A 19,370-nucleotide genomic window follows, 5' to 3' on the forward strand; every position below is an offset into this window, starting at 1 on the left:
GCTCCTCAAAGGAGCAATCCTGGATGCACAAGCAAAGTCTATTCTGTCTCAAAGGAAAGGCAGCAAAAAGGCACAGCAACCCCCTTGGCTCAGCAGGGAACTAGTAGACCTCCTGCATCTAAAAAGAAAGACCTACAAAGGATGGAGGACTGGATCCATCTCCAAGGAGGAATACTCTGCACTGGTCCAGACCTGCAGGGAGCGAACCAGGAAAGCCAAGGCTGTGACAGAACACCAACTAGCTACAGGTATCAAGGACAATAAAAAGTCCTTTTTTAGATATGTGGGAAGCTGCAGGAAAAGCAAGGGCAACATTGGACCCCTGCTAAACCAGATGGGACAACTGATAATTGATGCCCAGGAAAAAGCCAACTTACTAAATGGGTACTTTGCATCATTTTTTCACCAGTCCCAAGGGACGCCCCTACCCATTACAGGACGGGAACACCTGAGTGAGGGTGATTCTTTACCCTCCATCAATGCTGACCTTGTGAAGGAACACCTTGAGAGGACGGACACCTTCAAGTCAGCTGGCCCTGACAGTTTACACCCCAGGGTACTCAAGGAGCTGGCAAGCATCATAGCTCAGCCCCTGGCATAAATCTTCAAGAGCTCCTGGCGCTCTGGTAAAGTGCCTGAAGATTGGAAGAAGGCCAATGTGGTGCCTATCTTTAAGAAAGGGAGGAAAATGGATTCGGCAAACTACAGGCCCATCAGCCTGACTTCTATCCCAAGGAAAGTTTTAGAAAAGATTATCAAAGAGGCCATTCTTAACAGACTGACCAATGGCAACATCCTGAGGGATAGCCAGCACGGGTTTGTTGAGGGTAGGTCTTGCTTGACCAATCTTATTTCCTTTTACAACCAGGTGACCTATCACCTGGACAAGGGAGAAGAGATTGATGTCATATATCTTGACTTTAAAAATGCCTTCGATCTGGTATCCCATGATCACCTCTTGGCAAAACTGGTCAACTGTGGCCTCGGCTTCACCGCAATCTGCTGGCTGGGGAATTGGCTCCGTGGTCAGACCCAGAAGGTGGTGGTTGACAGAAGTCAATCATCGTGGTGCCCTGTAACCAGTGAGGTCCCCCAAGGCTCTGTCCTTGGGCCAACACTATTCAACATCTTCATTAATGATGTGGACATTGGTGTCAGAAGCAAACTGGCCAAATTTGCTGATGACACCAAAATTTGGGGTAAAGCATCCACACCTGAGGACAGGAGGGTGATCCTGGCTGACCATAATAGACCCAGGAAATGGGTGGACAAGAACCTGATGGTGTTTAACACTGAAAAATGCAAGGTTCTCCACCTCAGGAAGAAAAACCCGCAGCATGCTTATAGGCTTGGCAGTGCTACGCTGGCTAGCAATACGGACGAAAAGGACTTGGAGGTCATGACTGACCACAAGATGAACATGAGCCTTCAATGCTAGTAAAGCCAGCAAAACACTGGCTTGCATCCATAGGTGCTTCTCAAGCAAATCCCAGGACGTCATTCTCCCATTGTACTCAGCCTTGGTGAGACTCCAACTGGAGTACTGCGTCCAGTTTTAGGCTCCACAGTTCAAAAAAGATGTGGAGAAGCTCAAGAAAGCCCAGAGGAGAGCCATGCGCACGATCAGAGGTCAGGAAAACAGACCGTATGATGACAGGCTGAGAGCTATGGGACTCTTCAGCTCTTCGCACCCTGAGCCTGCACTTTTCCAGGCATAGCCACTCCTCTCACACAATAATAATCAGGGATCCTGGTTTTCTCTGATTAAAAAAAAAAAACCTCCAATTTTTGCATTAAAAAAAATAACCCAAAATTCACATCTTTCCATGATTAAAATGAAACACTACTATATATACATTTATATCAATATATTAGTGGTGTTTCATTTCAATCACAGAAAAATATGGATTTTGTGTTACTTTTTTTAATTAAAAAATTAAATTTTTCAGTTCGTTTCAGCTATGCCAGCCCTAGTTAGAGTGACCATGTTCAATGAAATGCCAAGAGTTTCTTTCTGGACTCTTATGTTGGATTGGGGGAGGGGTAAAGGATGTTATAGCTACACAATATTTATTTAAGCTGTATTGTACACTTACTGAATGAAGTTAAAATGCAAGTAGACACATGGTCAGGCAGCCATTAAGTGCTCTCATGGCATTGCAAAGCTGTTCACTTTCAGGTGAGCATTACCTCCTAAAACATACTACCCTTTAATACATTACAAAATTCCCATGATTTGCAACAATCTATTAAATACTTTACTGTTACATTATTATCCAAAATTCTGGAATAGAAGACAAAAAGCAAGAAATGCAAATGTACTTACTGATCCCCATGGTCCCACTTGCCAAGATGCACATTCAGGGAGCTCACATGGTCTAACTGATTCTGGTCTAGAGTTTGGATTACAGAAACTGTCCTGTAGTTTTTCATCATTTATTTGGCACCACACCTGCCGATGCCTCATTCCCTTCCCACATGTTACAGGACACTGCAGAGTTATAAAATTACATTTGTCAGACGATAAAAAGCATGACTAATTAATGGTTTCACCTTTTTAATAAGAATCAAGCAACCTTTCTATCTGGAAAGCTTTGCAAAATTATATGACCAGAATACATTACAGTTAGGGCGCACAAAAAAAAAGTAGACAAACCAAAAACTATAAACATTTTAAAAGCACTTCTTACTTTTAAAATCTTTTTAAAAGTATAGCAATATCAAGAATTCTTAAATTTTGCATGATTGGAATTACCTCACTCCAGTCATTAGTAGCCCAATTTGGGCATAAGAACTCATTGCAGCTCTGTGTTACAATTCTTGGAAGCTCATGGCATTCTCTATCAGCAAGATGACGACCAAAGTTGTTCATACAAAAAGCATCTCTGGTTCTGACACCTCTCTCACAGCTCTTGGAACACTGGGATATAGAGAAAATATAATAAATGTTATGTTATGAAGACCAGTTCATTATACATTAAAGACCTTAAAGATGAAGAAGATTAAAAAACCTGAACTTCAGTGCAACATCACAGACTCAAGTACATTAGATATAAATTCAGCACCCATTTTTTTTTTTAATATCAATCATACATTAATATTAAGGCTGCCATTTTATAACCTCATCTCGCATAAAATACATACACATATGTTAAGCTATTTAGGTTGCAAAGTCAAGCACCTAAAACTTAAGAAATAATTGATTTGTGGCTGCCTGTGAAAACTTTGCACCCTTCTTGTGCACTGAATGAGGCAGAGAATCCCATAGACAAAACAATACATGATCTTACGAATTAAACACTACTCTAATATATACATCAAAAGAGGTAGAATTATGGTTTCACAGGTACTCTAATTCTGGCATTTCCCCACTTTCAAGTACATGGCTTCGCACCTAAGACTGTAAACAGACATCTTATTTGAGGTGGCCCTCTATGTCCTGGTTTTTAACCCAGATCAAAACACAAACTGCATGGCCATTTACACACATAGCCCTTCCAGGCTGCATTTTTGCCCCTTTGCCAGTAGGCAGCAAGCAAGAGCACGCAGCCTGACAGGCTTGAACCTAGAATCATACCTCTGTAGGATTCCTGGACAAGAGGCTCTCAGAGGAAAAATGCCATGTCTGTTTGTACCCTACATAATTTTATCGTAGCATAGTTTCTTGGTAGGTAATTTCTCACATATTTGTAAAATTAAAAAATAAATATATGCAACTGTAGTAACACCATTGCTATTACTACAAACAATAAATATGCCACATTTTTTGCCTCCCGGCTGGTAAGCAAACATCAAGGTTACCAGGACCGAATGGCCAATCAGCAATGGGAGGCATAAACTGCGCCATATTTAAAAACACCGTTTTTGCCTCCCTGCCATCAGGAACAACAGGCAAGCTTGGGGTGGGGGTGGGAGTGGGGGTGAAGGGAGAGGTGCGAAGCATGTGGGAAAAATGGCAAAAACAAAGGAGCCACCGTGCACTACATTTTTGCCACAATTTCAGTAGGTCCCTAGTTTTTAGGCATCACCAGCAGTGTTTGACCCCTCAACACTGATACAGCCTTCAACTGCTACTACTTGAGCTACTGGACTAACTATATTAGTTGATAGTAGGGCAAGGGTGTTATCCCTAGAAAGGAGTAAATCACTGACTCAAGTGATAGATCTAAACAGTGCTGAGGGAGAGCTGGCCTGGACCAACTCCCTCTCTCCCTCCTCCTCTTTAGAAGGTAAGGAAAAATTATTTAGTGCGAGTCCTCAGGAGGCTGGGCTGCAGTCATCATGTGCTGGGTAGGAAAGGAGATCAAACTGACTTCTCCCACCTGTCTCAGGGGTTGAGGGAGCTCTTGCCTCAAACGGTGCCCTAAAGAACAGGATGGAAAGGTGAAGTTACACCATACACTTAGACCATACTAAGGACACTTACAAAAAATGAGCATTCACAAGTTAAAGCTCGTTCACTTGTGCTAAGAAGCCTCTGAACAGCTCTAATTTAAGCCACCTCAGGCAAGGCTTAACTGTGGGCCATATTGCCTAGCTCATTTTAGGGTAATTTCAGTCTGTTCCATGGAGATAAAATGAGCAATCTGCAGTCCTTCAGCATCCCAGGATGCACTACTTCCAGTTCCCCTCCCTCCCCCAGAGCAGGAAGACAACCCAGATTTTATGGCTCCTAGCCACACCCTTGCTCATCAGCGCTCTAGTGGCAAGTCAGAGCTGTCCAGGCAAGAAAAGGTATTAACCTTTAACGTGCAACTGATCACAGCACATTCTAACTTTAACACCATTTACCATTCCACAGATTTAGTATGGTCTAAGTATAACATGTAATTTCACTAAGACTGGTGCTGTGTGAAGTTGATTGGCATAAGGGCTGGAAGCTCCCAGTGAAGTATATACCATTGCTACTTTGTAACAGCTTGACTGTTCAATGATTTTGGCATGCTGCCAAAAATTTTCCAGAGAAATGAAAGCAAGAAAAGGAAAACAGTAGATTTAAAATGGTTTATATCTGCTAAATCTGACCATAATATAACAGCACAAAGAAAAGATGCATCTTTATACTAAAGGTTTTTCTTTAACCAAATTTCAAAGGATCAGCTGCACGCAATTGAATTGTTAGAGCTTCTAAAAACACAGTAAATAAAGCTTTATGCCAAAAAGTGTTGGAAAACATAAATGTGAAGTTCATTACCAACCACTTTGATTCTCCAAACACATTTTTCTTTCAGATATATAAACAGAAATGGTCATAAAATAAATAAAAATCTAATCTAAATGTTAACCAGAACTACATTCATGAGCATTTAAATTTATACCTCAGACCATCCTGTGTAGTGCCAACTTGTTAACAGACAGTCACCATGACAGGGTTCTCTGACTGGTGGTTTCTGCTGGTCAGCACAATATTTATCATCGACAGGAACACTAAGACCTTTAGAAACAGAGTATTTCATGCAGTGGACATCTAAAGTGCGATATCCTGGACCACAGTGTGATGTACAATCACTCTTGCCAATATCATGCCACCTGCAAAGAGAAACGGTTACATAAACTAAATGTGTTTTAAAAATAAGATATACATGCATAATGGGGGATGCAGTGTAAATATGTATTTAAACAACAGATAAATTGCAAAGAAAACAAAGATGGAAATTTTCAAACTTAAGTAGGCGGATTTAGACACACGAAGTGGAAGACTTCTAGAGTCCTTTTAAATTAACAGAATTTCTGCCTAAATCTCCTTAGGTAGCTTCTGATAAACTCAGTCAGTGATTCTAAACCTGCAGCCTTTGCACATTTCAAACATGGCACACAAGGAATGCAGGACCAGGTTCCAAGACTTTGGAGAGTACAATTCTGGATGGCCCCTAAAGGAAGGACCTTGACACACAATACATAAAGTAGATTAATTCTTGGTTTCAGAGACTTAAATCTAGAGTATACTTATGTGAAATCAACTGATTTAAGAAAAAGCAGCAGCAGCTACCCAGTCTTTGCATGATTTTTGTTTAGATTTTCACTTTTAAAATCTAATAAAAGCTAAATGGAATTTTTATTAAGAATGTATTTTTACCTTAGTTCACATTCTGTATTACACTGTTCAGTGACTGGTGGTGGAGCAGGTTTGTGTTCACATCTTTGGTCAGACACTACCAGTCGTTCACTTTTACGTATACATATTACTTTTCTCTTGCGAAGTCCTTAAACAGAATATTTAGAAAAGATTAAAAGTCTATAAAGGTGTTTATTTTGAAGATTTATAGCTGTTTGTATTGTTTATGTGAAATGTACAATATATTTTCTGTTATAAAATGCTCACTTGTGTTTCTCAAAATAATTACACAGAATAGGAAAATCACCATACATTATTGAAGAGTTTTATAGGTAAAAAGTTTCCTGAAACAACAGAGCTGACCTCACATCTCTCTGTTTGCTTAGAAGAAAGACACCACTTGTATGGTCTGAGGCCACCGGAACCCTGAAATTTCTCTCCTTAGGAAGGCTTTACATGCATAGTAGATGGCTCTTAATTACGATATGTTTATGTGCATGCCTCCTACCTGAGCAGACCACAGTCCCCAGGGTGTAAGGCTGTTCACACAATACAGCAGAGATGTCTATCACCATAATTCTTGAAAGGAAAATACACTGAAAATACCTCTTGTGACAGGGTGCAGAGACCCTTTAAAAATCCAGAACGGGATGCTAGCTCTGCTTGGCAATGAGGAACAGCTGTGGACAATCAGGTCTGTGCACGGATACCCAGCTGGGAGTGTTTGAAAAAGGCCTATCTTTGTGAGCAAAAGGACCTGAAGGAGGTTGCTGCTACTGAAGCTGAAGAAACTTTGAGGACCAAACTGAAAGGACAAAGTTATTTTCTTTATTTTTGGTTTCCTTTACTGAATGTAGCAGGCAGAGTGGTGTGAATGATAAAGGACGACTCCAAATAAAAGATTTGTTGTTTTGAACCCTGAAAGAGGCATGTCTGTTACTTGCACCAATCCAACTGCCAGAAGGCATGACCAACTCATACTATTTTGATACTGTATTGCAGTAGCTATAATTGCTTTAGTTGCTTATATTGCTATTTTTATAATGAATTATTTAACCATTAAGATTAACTTTATCTTGTTATGATTTACCTTAGATAATATTTTAATCAGTTATTACTGTTTTGGAATTAACCATCTATTTTAAATTTCCTATTGCTTAGCAAATATATATATTTGACCTGTTGGTCTCATGATTTTAGAACTTAAATTTGGTATAAGAAAAATGCTTATGTAAGGTCTGAGTTATGTCTGGTATGTTCCAAAAAAATGCGGCGCTGTGCCTTATCCCCCTGATAAGATTCCTGCTTATTTTTAATTCACACTATGCGCCCCGTGGAGACAATAATACTCTTGCACACACTTTCTAGAGCCTTCCACTATACCAGTGATTCAAGAACTAGCAAACCTGTGCAATGTTTGCTTGGAGAGTAAGGTGATGTTATCCAGGTTTGCAGATAACAAAAATGAAATCTTACGTATTGGGTAACAAACATGCATAATGCCATGAGGCTCAGCAACCTGAGACAGGTTCTCAAAATGTCCATAGTTTAAACTAAGGATGACTATACATATTTAAAATTCTCTGAAACCTTTCCAGTGGTGATATCCCTTTCCTATGGTAGTACCCAGTGGGTGTGTCTACCTGTGAAATTAATGCAGTGCAATAAATTCCAGCACACCACAGTTTATTGCTCCCAGGAGTCACATTTACACATGTAACCAGGACTGCATCATGTTGAGCTGAGTCAGAGCAGCCCTGGCTGGCAGGGGACCTGGGTGGTCAGCCTGCTCCAAGCTGGCTTAATGTGCTGCAGAGGGGCTGATTGGGGCATGAGGGTGCTCCAGTGCGGGGCTAGCCAGCAGCAACTAACAGTAAAGATGTGAACTGAGTTCCAAGTGGCAGCTTCATAAATTTCATGAATAAATAGTTTTTGGATGCAAGAGGCTTAGGTAGCTAACTCTCTACCAAAATATTGCCTTCATCTGATTCTTCAAAGATTTACCCATGTGAAGTAAATGGAACTATTCTCATACCCAAATGAAAGCATGTGAACAAGCATGAGGCTTATGTCCATCCAGTACTGGCTTTCCAAACCATTCAGACAGACTCTTTTGTTGATATCCTGATTTAGTTTGTATCATATCAAGAGCAAGAGTCATATCAATCAAATTCTTACAGACATGGCTAATCTTTAATGAGAACAAGGCATCATGTACATCTGATTTTAAAAAGTTACTGAAAAAATTATAAGTTAAAGTAAAACAAATTATTCTTGGGAATGCTCAGTATAACTATTATCGCGCAAAGATAACAACTTTCATAAATAAAGAAATCCAGTTGTTACTGATAGAATCATTTGTTAAAATATAAAAATTAGTAACAATACTTTTTGTGTTCCTATGACATTTGAAAACACATTCTTAACCCTTCCATGAACCTACCTCTTGTTGTAACACTTCTAAATGATATGTGCCTTGACTATTTTGATGTCACACATTTTAATCCCAATCGCTACCTAAAATTCCACATAAATTTGGTGTTTCATCATGTTTATTATTGAAAATTATTTCCATCAGAAATACAAAAACCAGGAACAGAGTTTTATTTACACTACGGAAATAAATCTCTTACAAATTAAAGGGTTTAATTGGTTAATTAAAGGGTTTCATTTATTAATTTATTGGTGCCCCTTTATTTTAGGTCTTTGTCCCTCACTTGTGCCTGAGTAGGTTGAAATGTATGATGTGACAGGGTGTACTAAGATCATCAGTTATTTTGATAATACCAAGAAAAAGCATTATTAAAAGCATTTTGATGTGAAAAACAATACCTTGGCACATTTTGCTGCAGTCTTGCCAGGGGCCGTATGGATCCCATGTAAATAGATCACTTCTCTCTTCTACAGGGATACTGAATGAATAATGCACATCAGGATTGTATAAATTTCCTACACATAAAACCTTAATTGAGATAAAAATGATAGCTGTTTTTCAATGAATTTGTGTGTGACCAAAGTATATGAAAGTTATAAGCACTTATTAAATTTACAAACTTTTTAAAGCATTAAACATTCACCTGTAAAATTAACTCTTCTTCTAGGCGGTCAGTGCTGTTAATTCGTTCTACAGTACTGTTTGAACCACTGTAATCAAATATGGCTCCCTGTATAATGATTTCCTTTTTAGACAGGCTTACAACAAAATTTCCATTTAGGATAAAATTCCCATGAATATCAGATAATGCTGGAAGTAACATGAAATACCATAAGTAAAACATTTATTTCAATTAAGAGGTACTTAGCTTAATTGTGATCAATTGTATCTTTTAATTCGTAAAAAACAGTTTTGAAAACATCAATTAGATCTCACACCATTAGTAGCATACTTACTATAGTGACCATATATTCAATCTACATCAATAAAATTTCCAGTGTTGGAAGATTTGCTATTTGATTGCAATGGGGCAGCAATATGAGACATTTAAAACCTGTTTAGAACTGGCAGTGTTGATGGCAAGGAACTGAATTTTACTAAACTGTGCTACAGTCTTGTTCTCTGCAGGGCTACTTTTCAATTCAGTGATAGAGCCAAAACAAGTTAAGTCCTAACTTCAACATCAAGATAGAGTACTGCCATTCTAGGCTTACCTGTCTTGTACATCTTAATCTAAAGACTGACAGAAGGTGGGGAAGAATAGCTCCTTACAGACTAGCTGTTTCAGACAAGCACGAGCTTTTGGATGCAACAACCTACTTCATCAGATGCTAGAAATAGACTGGAATGCTGACATGCTAGGAACAGTTTCCTTCTAAGGAGATCTGAGCCCCTCTTCCTACCATGTTTGCTGGGATTTGGGGGTGCTCCCAACACTTAACCCAATCCATCATATGTGAACTGTAATCTCGGGACTATGTTCTCTCACTGGGTAGTCTGAGCCTCTTTTTATCTGCCTCCCTCCTGCCCCCAAAATGGTGACAGACATTATATAGTATGGCTATGTACTACCTAAGCCAGTTACAAGGTAAACTAAGGCGTTAGATAGTTCACAATAACTGTAGGTTCTTACCCCCTGGTAAATGCAAGGTAGCTTATCCTTAAATGAAAGTGGGATAAACTATGTTGCCTGTAATGTGTGGAAAAGGTATGCACACAGGGAATTATCATGAAGCAGCTAGCATGCTATTCATACCATATATTAAATCACAATAATTTACCCATGTGCTCATATCCTAAATCTCTCTCCATGGTTCTTTATATGATCCAGGGTCTGGGAAAGTCATGTCCCTGTGCATAGGAAGCTAAGAACAACTATTCTCAAAGCATACACCATGCACATAATCCTGAGGCCAGGGTGAGGAGTGGAGAACAGGCATAATTTGTGTACATCACAGGCTTGAAAGAAATGACAGAGCTGTGCAGAAAATAAACTAACCACCAAGATGAATGAAGACATTAACACCTCCTTATGTTATTTCCATACCTGTGGAAATAACAACATTTCCCAAATAAGAAAGACAAACTGATCAAAATGAAAGCATATTGTTTTGATCAATAGTCCAACTCTGAGCTTTCTGTACTGCAGGTATATGTTAGAGCCCTTTCCTTCCATCTTCCCTAAAAACTCCCACTTTCCAGATTACCCTGTGCTGAAGATATTAGGTATAGAACAGTGTTACTAATAATTACATTAATCAAATACTAAGTTGTAATAGAGCTCTAGTTCTGCTGTAATTAAGGTTGACAACACTGTTCAAAGGTTAACTTTTTTAAGTATTCCGAAGTACTTATGCTTAACTTGGATTGCATTTAAATTTGCTGCCATTCATGCAGTTGTGGAGTAGGGTAACTGTTCTAAACCCAGGGTCATCTGTGGAAGGGATTCCCAAGATACAGTCCCCTGTGGGGGGAAAAACCCCAGCACATTATACCAATTTATATTTTATGCATATCTGGGGCTCAGATCATGGCTCCAATCAGCCTCCAAAAATTCTGGTTACTTGATGCTTATGCCATCTGCTCCATAGTACCAATTGCCTCTTTGGTTAATACAATTTTCAATTTTGGTTCCCCAAGGAATTTATGTCTTGTGAAAGTACATACAATAAGTTTTCTATCCAGCCTGGTCAGTGGCCTGGATTTCTGCTGTGGCTCTACAGTTTCCACTGAACATGCCCCACACTCAGACAATGTAAGCTCAAACTCATCTCTTACAGAAATCTGAGAGAGATCCATAGACATACATGTATTTGCCTCTATCAAGTTTTTATTTTTTTTACCTCTACTTTTGAGCAGCAGCCAATTCAAAAGAGAGACAAAGTATTTTTAAAAAAGAAATAGATTACATTTGAATGCTTGCTATGCAGTGCTGAAGGAAGGAGGGAGAAGATGAGTGATTTGGTGCAAGAGAAATAAAGAGATAAAGGACTAGGTGATAGGGGTAGGAAGGGGATGGACCATTATGATGGTGGTAGGGAAGTAGAGAGAACTGGGGCAGTGTGCCTGTCACATTCTCTCCTTTCATGCATGAGGTGGGAGTGTACACCTCTGAGGGGGTGGAGGTTCAGTGCCTCTCTCTTTCCTTTATGTGAGCCAGGATGTTGGGGTCTTTCTGGGACCCCTCCCCTTCCTTGTATGTGCTGGGGGATGCTGTATTCTGGGAGCCCCTTTACTTGCATGTGGTGTAATCTGTGGGCTCTGTCCTTCTATAAGAGAGGAGAGATGGAGGGAGCAGGGTCTTAGCTCCACTCCCTGATGCCCCTGTGTATCCCAGGAGAAGATAATACAAATTTAAACCTCTGAAAACCAGGAAATGAAGAGTTCAGGTAATGCAAAGATGAAGTTCCAAAAGAAGGAAATTCACAATTAGGATACCTGCAGCCCTCTCTTCATGATGGGTAGCTGGCTAGAGTGCAAGGGTGATGGAAAGGCCTAGGCCATGGCAGGGAGGCCTAACCAAAGCAGGGTTGGGAGTCTTTCTAGAGACGAGGATACAAAGGACCTAGGTCATTGTTCAGCTTAATCAATGACGTTTGCAATACTCCAGCAGGTGGCTTATGTGATTTATACACACACATGCACACATGGCAGCACAAAGAATGTACATTTTTAAGAACAATGTATTTTTTTTCTTTATTTTATATGCTAATAGGTTTTAAAGTTCTAATGGCTTAACAGGATGGGAAAGGATGATTAGCTGGACTTTTTGGTGGGGAAGGGAAGATATATTTTACATGGGGTGTTGAGGGAAAGGACGTAGAAAAAAGAAGCAAAACACTAGACTCCTTCCATGTTCTTCAAATTAATGTAACTGCCACAGAATATAACTGAACATTTTAGAACACAGAATATTTCTGTGAATTTTCTGCCTTCTCTGTCAGGCACTCTTCCTTACAAATGTTTCAATTCCATTATAAAAAAGCATATAGAAAAGAGTGAAGACCAATTAGGAGTCACACAGTAAGTTATAGTGGTGTTTCAGCACAAATGAACAAACAAACTCATTTACTCTTTCAAGCAAGCTTTACTTTCTAGGAAAACATAACTTGGAAATTCATTTTAAAAAAGCTTCATTAACCAAAATTGAGGTTCCCTGATGGTCTGTGGTTCCCTTCAGAAAACTAATATTCTGGAAGGGTCCAGGTACCAGCAGACAGCCTTAACTGAATTAATGAAGTCAGTGCATATATATAATATGTGCAAAGATGACCATCTATTCTACCTGGTTCTCTGTATCTACTTAAAATTAATAAAACATTTATTAGAAAATGTCACAACAACAGAAGCATTACTCTGCCCAAATCTTGCTCTGAGTACTAAGGACTAGATCCTATTCCACTTATTAGTCGTCTAAGTAGACTAAGTGTCATTTAACTTCATCCCATTCAAGTAAGTCCCTGTAAAAACATTTATGCATCTACTTTTGTAACAATCACCTGAGCCTAAGACCATGTAGAGATGTTATATTTATACCAAGAATTACGCTCCTGTGGTAATGCAAAAAGTGAGCATATAGACATTCGAGATGATTTTTGCAGAATAAAATATGACAGTTCCACAAAGAAATGTTAGCTCTTTCCAAAAGAAGCTTCTCAGCATTGCAGCAATTTCTAGCACCACTTGTACTACCTGTCCAGTTACACAACGCACCATAGGATGTATCTTAGTCCTTCACTTTTCTCAGGAGGCTGAACTCCTGGCTCCCTCCCCTCCACTCCCCATGGCACCAGGGGGTCTGTCTGGCATCCTGGACTCTATTACCCCAGAGAGGCTGAGCCAGGCTCACAGACTGCTATGCAATGACCGGTTTTCTCTGTAAAGTCATTTGTGCCCAAGAAACAAGTCCAGAATCCACTTCCCAGACACTCCTGCCATGCCAAAAACATCTGTTCCTGTCACATCAGCATCTCTGGCATTATTTACAAACCAAGCTGGAGGAAGGATCTCCAAAGCAAGAGGCTCTTTCTACTGTACCGCTGTAACATTTGCTACCAAATCCAAATATTTGCATGACTTCTAAGTTTACTCTCAATTTGTCCACTCGTAAGGAATATGGAAATCACATACTCATACTGACAGAACTTTTATAACATGGTCTACACCTTTGCTGACTCTCTAACTCAGTGGTTCTCAACCTTTTTTGTACCAGGACCCATTTGTAAACATTGATGGCCAGTCCCAACCCAGTGCCCCTCACTTCCAACCCACTGCCCCCTGCCTCCAAGCCCCAGCCTCCCAGTGTGTGGGGCAGGGGTGGGTGTGTAGGGCAGGGGAGACCTAAGCAGTCCCTTTCAGGCTGGAACTCTGCCAGTCTGCAAGGGAAAAGCCACGGTATCCCACATTTTTCTCCTTTAAAGAAGAATACATTTTTTAAGTTTGTCCGTGACCCTTTCATATAGTCTTGCGACCCACAGGTTCAGAAATGCTGCTCTAACTGATACACATATTAAAGCTAAGAAATCCAACAAAGGTTCAACAGTTAAAATTATAGTAGTATAATTCTTGCAGAGGAAACCTAGCAACTCAAGTGAGGAGTTATATATATAATTGCATATTTTCTCTAAGGATTTTATCAAATTTCTGATCATTTTTGTTTGGAGCGGATCACTAAGAAAGCACACATAAATCATGTATCAGCTGTTATTTACTGGAAACCTTTACCAAGATAGTTGTCATCTTCTGGTTTTCCTGAATAACTGTGCTGATGTATATCAATGTTCGTTGCTCCCTTGGGAATCTTTACTACCACATTATAACCTGGAATAAATTGGGTATAAATTAGTTCTTATAAATACCAGAAATAGTCACATATCTGTACATGTGAACTTTCTAAAAAGGTGTTTAATCAGTTTGATTCCCTTTACCCTACTATCTGCTCAGACTGTCTATGCCTCTTAGTCACAAGCCCAAAAACACCTTCAAGATACAAGCCCTGCCCAGTCACTCCTCCTCTACAAAAGCTGCATACTGAAAAAGTGTGGTGTGGTTGACGTTAGGGTAGTACAGGGTGCACCTAGCACTGTATTTATGAGCATGCCTGAGACTGAGGCAGGCAGGGTCCTTAGGTACAATCCAAAAAATAACCACGTGACGTGGTGCATGTGGGACAGAAGCAAGCAGACCAGGCTTCTTTCTTGGCAGTGATCTCATAATCACTATGGAGGAGGTACTTTCAGAGCACTGGTCAAAGGTGCTACCTCCTTGATGCACTGCTATCATATTCTACATCTCCAGCTAACCCCAGGTGATCGGAAGTGTTTTGAAGTGACAAATAATTCTACTTCTGAAAGAAACCATCACATTTTCTCATGGGAACAGTTTTAAAATGCCGTTTTTCAAGGCTACTCTCCAAAAGCACCTTTGTGTCTAGAAACAGTTTTCTATAATGAACCCGTATAATAATTAATTACACACTTAATCAGAGCTATTAATATAATCCTTACTAACTTGTCAATTAACTGCCAGTTTATTGCCCCATTCTACAAGCATTTTATGAGCAGTTTTGACTGGATTCAACTTCAATTATCTAGCTCTTACCTTTGGGTTATAAACCAACCAACAGTCTCCTTTGCAGTTTCCCACCTCATTAACTGTACCATATTTTTAAGGATATAATACTAATTTAATCCAGTGAATCTAAACCAGGGTGATACAGTACCCTGGGATGCCTTGAGATCCTTTTAAGGGTGTCAAACAATGTTAGCACTGTTAAGTGTACAAACACCTAGAAATGATTTACAAGATAAACCAAGCGATTTGAAACAGGAACCTATAAGATAAAAAACATTCTGGCTTGTTGTGGTCTGAGTTCTCTGCAACAGAAAAACTGCTCTATCTTTCCATAGTCGAAAAATGGGTGAAAGCAAAAAGCTGGTATTTTCAGAGGGGTGCCCTGAATCTCACCAGGAATGTCTTGAGTCTGAGAAGGTTGAGAACTGCTGATTTATGCACTTAACACAGTTAATTTTATCACTGGTTGATTACATCTACCACCTGGTGGCAGCACTGCAATTGCAAACTATTGCAACTTGCACTCCCTCAGCAAATATGTGAATGTCACAATAAGTCTATTTTTCTAATATATATTAAAGGCAAAGCACTAAGCAACCTTCTATCACTCACACAAAAGAGAGTGGAAGCATAGTGAAAACAAGACAAAAAGACAGGTACTTGGAGAGAAAGGAAAATATGAAAAGAAATGTAAAAACAACAAAGCTACGAAGAGTGCTGTTGTGGGAAAAATGGAAAATGTGGTCATTGGCTTTTGCTAGTACGTTAGCATTTAATTGCTGTGAGCACCCAATGACTCCTTTACTTAACATTCTAATAATTCTGGTAACATGACAACTCATTGTTACATGGCCTGCAGATCATATGGACTGCCATTGCAAAGGCATGTACCAAACCCCATCATTCTGCCCAAGAAGCATGCCCTATGTCTGTAAGGAGCATCTACAACTGCAAACCCCTGAGACAATAAATCTCAGAGTTCTGTACTCACAATCTTGAGAGATGCACCCATATTCTCCAGATCCCTGGGAAGGTCTGTTTGCTATAAAGTAACACCTCACTAACTGCGGTGATGTGGCTAGTACTATCTTAGAACCTACCTCTCTGTTCTGGTAGAGATTATGGGACAGACGATCATCACATCCTGTGTGTGCTCCCACATTGCTGTTTGAGCACAGATGGTAAAATGTCTGACTACTTATTCACAACAAAGTTAGGCTTCTACATGACTTGTCATACTGACAGATGGTGCATGATGGTTCTGGGGCTTAAGTAATAAAGCAAAACTTAAATATTTTACAAATAATTAAAATGGAGAGAAACTATTTTTTTCTTCATGCAAGAGAAACCTTTTAATCTTTCACATGAATTTTTGTCCTGACCTATACCCTATGTAAGTCCACCAAAAATCAGAGAACAATTAAATGAGTACAACTAGTAGAATGGGCCACAACATAATGCCATGCCATTGTAACAGAAGCTCCGCATGGGAGTCTTAAAGGATAATGGCTTTAAGGACATGAAGCTTCTTTTATGCTTATGAGGAGGCCTGTGATAACAAGGAAAACAAATTACAGTGACTGCTGCTGCAAAGTGCAGTATAGGCTCTGTACCACAGCTATGCAGAACCTAAATCATGCCATGTCCCAACCCCTCTCATTGTATACACTAATCGGTTTTCCTAAATGAACTGGTGAGTTCTTAACTATGTTATTCCCTCAGAACATAGAGATATACAATATATTACTTAAAACTTAATAGAGAAAAAATAAGTAAACTTCTTTCACAATGGGAAGAAACTCTAGCCTCTTTTTAATAATTTACTTTTTTTTAAGACACAGTGCTAACTAAAAGTGACTAAATTAATAACTCTTTTTAAATAATTAAAATTAATAGAAAATAAAATATATCTGAAATGAGTCTCCATGTTTCAGCAACAAGACCAAGAATATGTAAGCTGACAAGAGAACTGCTGACACAGTCTTGATGGCAATGGCCTGAATGGCATTTTATCATAATACATATTTATTGATATCAGACACATTTTTGTGACAGAAGCTCAGGGTGGAGTCTTAAAGCACAATGGGCCTAAGGACATGAAGGCTCTTTTATATTGGCTTGTGAGGGGGCCTATGACCAAAGAAAATAAACTGCTGTAACCCACTGTATTATATGTCAATACAAATCTCTTACTGTATGATATGTCAATCATACAGTAAAAGATCATTCTTGGCAATGAAAGAAATCCACAGCTCCTTTACACAGTTTACAAAACCCTTGTATTTTTCCCTTTACAGTATTGAACATACATTAACAAAGTCATAATTTCTGATCTAATAATAGGCATTTACTGTGCCTTTCAACATCAATCAGCACAGAGACAAGAGGAGATTATGTAAATGTGTGTTGCGGACACGGGGGAAACAAAGGGATGGGAAGGTGGCACAGTGCCATCTTTATGCCTTTTGGTATTTTTTCCCTGGGCCCTGACGTAAGCGTAGGCTATCTGCCAGGGAAGAATTGCTAAAATCTTGGCATACACTTTCCCTTGTCGACCAATCCCTTCTCCTTAGGGATGGGGAAAGGTGCCAATGTATAGCCATTCTGGCATCTCTGTATTGGCTAGGCATCCTCCCTTATGTCAGGCACCATTTTCACCCTGTTTGCTTTTCCCTTAGACCAGCAGAGCAGCATAAAGGTCCCTTGAGAATTCACGTCAGCTACATCTCCTATGAATTTCTATCCAATCTTTAACTATATATAAAACTTCAGTTCTGTATGTTATGCTTGGCAGAAGTTGCTATTTACACACACAATGGTTTCTCCTGCACTCTTGTATAACGACTGCACATGGAAGTAAGAACTGCACATACTGAGATCAGGGAAGTCAGTCACATGTTCTCTGAATCTGTAGGAGGCTTGCCCATATTAATTACCATTGTACAGAAGAAGTTTATCTTATGGTAAACTTGGAAAAGAGAGGATGTCACATCTCCTGGGTCTATATCTGTCTTTAAAATAAAATAAAAAAAACTAGCCAATAACTTAACCCAGGATTTATTCTTCTGTGCTTCTGGGGCAGACAGGACAAGCTGGATCTTAACTTATAGCTGTATAATTCCAACAGAGATCCATCACAGAGTTCACGAGGCAGGAAACAGGCTCTCCTAGGAGTTGCTCTGCAACTCCTCACCACATCACTTTCTCATCTCTTTTGTTTTGACATTAAGCAGCAGTCTGACTTTTTTCCTAAGTCAAAATGGCACATATGAAAGAGCATGCATGACTCAAAGTCACCAGTATTTTCTGCTGGCAGAGGACCTAAAGAATATGTATACTGATATTGTACTCTTGCAAACCTGAAATATAATTACTTGAGTTACCTCAAACTAAACTGAAATATAAAATAAGAACAAAACATACCATAATGAGCCCTGTTGAAGGTGCCTGCAAGAGTCTTACATGAAGAGTTATCTCCACCGCAAATTCCACATTTATCTCTCTCTGCCTTAGAATTCAAAACGTGATCACAGCCAGCTTGCTACAAGAAACATAAATTGTGGTTTGTATGTGCTATAAAACATCATTCAGCTAAGTGAAACTACACTGAAAACTGCATCTTAAGCTTTTGACCCCCCAACGATTTTTTCACTGAACCTATCAAAAGATTATCTCCATCTTTCTTGGCAATTCATGAAGACTCTTTTATGTTTTTAGGTACTAGGATATAAAGACAAAGTACAGTAGGCTCTATTATTCTAAGGAAGTACAAGCCAAATGTAGGTCCCAAACAGGCATTCATTTCTAGTGGCAGAAATTTCTGAGAAATTTCCAGTACTAAAAAGGTTTCTGGAAGAGGAAGCAGTACAAACTTTCAGCTTCCAACAGCCTCCTCTCTGCTACTCCTTACACTTTCACATGACCACAGAGATCCCAGTCTGGGAAAAGGTGTTGGGAGCAGCAGCTACTCCACTCCTGGTAGGGGAGTTCCTGGTGGAGCAAGGGAAGGGAACAGAGCAGTGGCGAAAGGCTCCTCATGCTTCCTCTGACTAGGGACACCCAGTTCTGGGGAACAGGCATGGAGTCTTTCCCCATTGCTCTACTCTACCCATAAACTGGTCCAGGAGGGGAGAGGAGCAACAGGGCAAAGTCCTCAGCCTGGTCTCCATGGTTTGAGGAAACACAGGGAGCAATGTCCTGCTGCCCTGGGTGAAAACATTCCTGGTTGCACCTGCTTTTAAAAATTTCCACGTGTGTTGCCCAGCTGAGCAATAGACATGGCATTCAAAGCCCACAGTGCCAGGAATG

The 19,370-nt window shown here is 39.7% G+C and overlaps 1 protein-coding gene across 12 annotated transcripts in view; it reads right to left on the reverse strand.

Moving 5' to 3' along the window:
- Positions 1-19,370, reverse strand: part of ADAMTS20 (ADAM metallopeptidase with thrombospondin type 1 motif 20) — a 134,550-nt gene that overhangs the window by 77,878 nt on the left and 37,302 nt on the right. For all 12 annotated transcript variants that reach the window (XR_003094910.1, XR_003094922.1, XR_003094917.1 and 9 more), the window contains 8 exons: positions 18,486-18,603; positions 14,214-14,309; positions 9,133-9,299; positions 8,888-9,017; positions 6,077-6,203; positions 5,319-5,529; positions 2,756-2,920; positions 2,327-2,491 (listed from right to left, as the gene is read on the reverse strand). Coding sequence is in view for 4 of the 12 variants with exons in the window: in XM_025208372.1 (XP_025064157.1) it covers positions 2,327-2,491; positions 2,756-2,920; positions 5,319-5,529; positions 6,077-6,203; positions 8,888-9,017; positions 9,133-9,299; positions 14,214-14,309; positions 18,486-18,603 (1,179 nt within the window). In the remaining 8 variants the exon portion in view is untranslated. The remainder of the gene's footprint in view (positions 1-2,326; positions 2,492-2,755; positions 2,921-5,318; positions 5,530-6,076; positions 6,204-8,887; positions 9,018-9,132; positions 9,300-14,213; positions 14,310-18,485; positions 18,604-19,370) is intronic.

This window comes from Alligator sinensis, unplaced genomic scaffold (genome assembly GCF_000455745.1).
Source record: "Alligator sinensis unplaced genomic scaffold, ASM45574v1 scaffold147_1, whole genome shotgun sequence".
NCBI classification, from domain to species: Eukaryota; Metazoa; Chordata; order Crocodylia; family Alligatoridae; genus Alligator; species Alligator sinensis.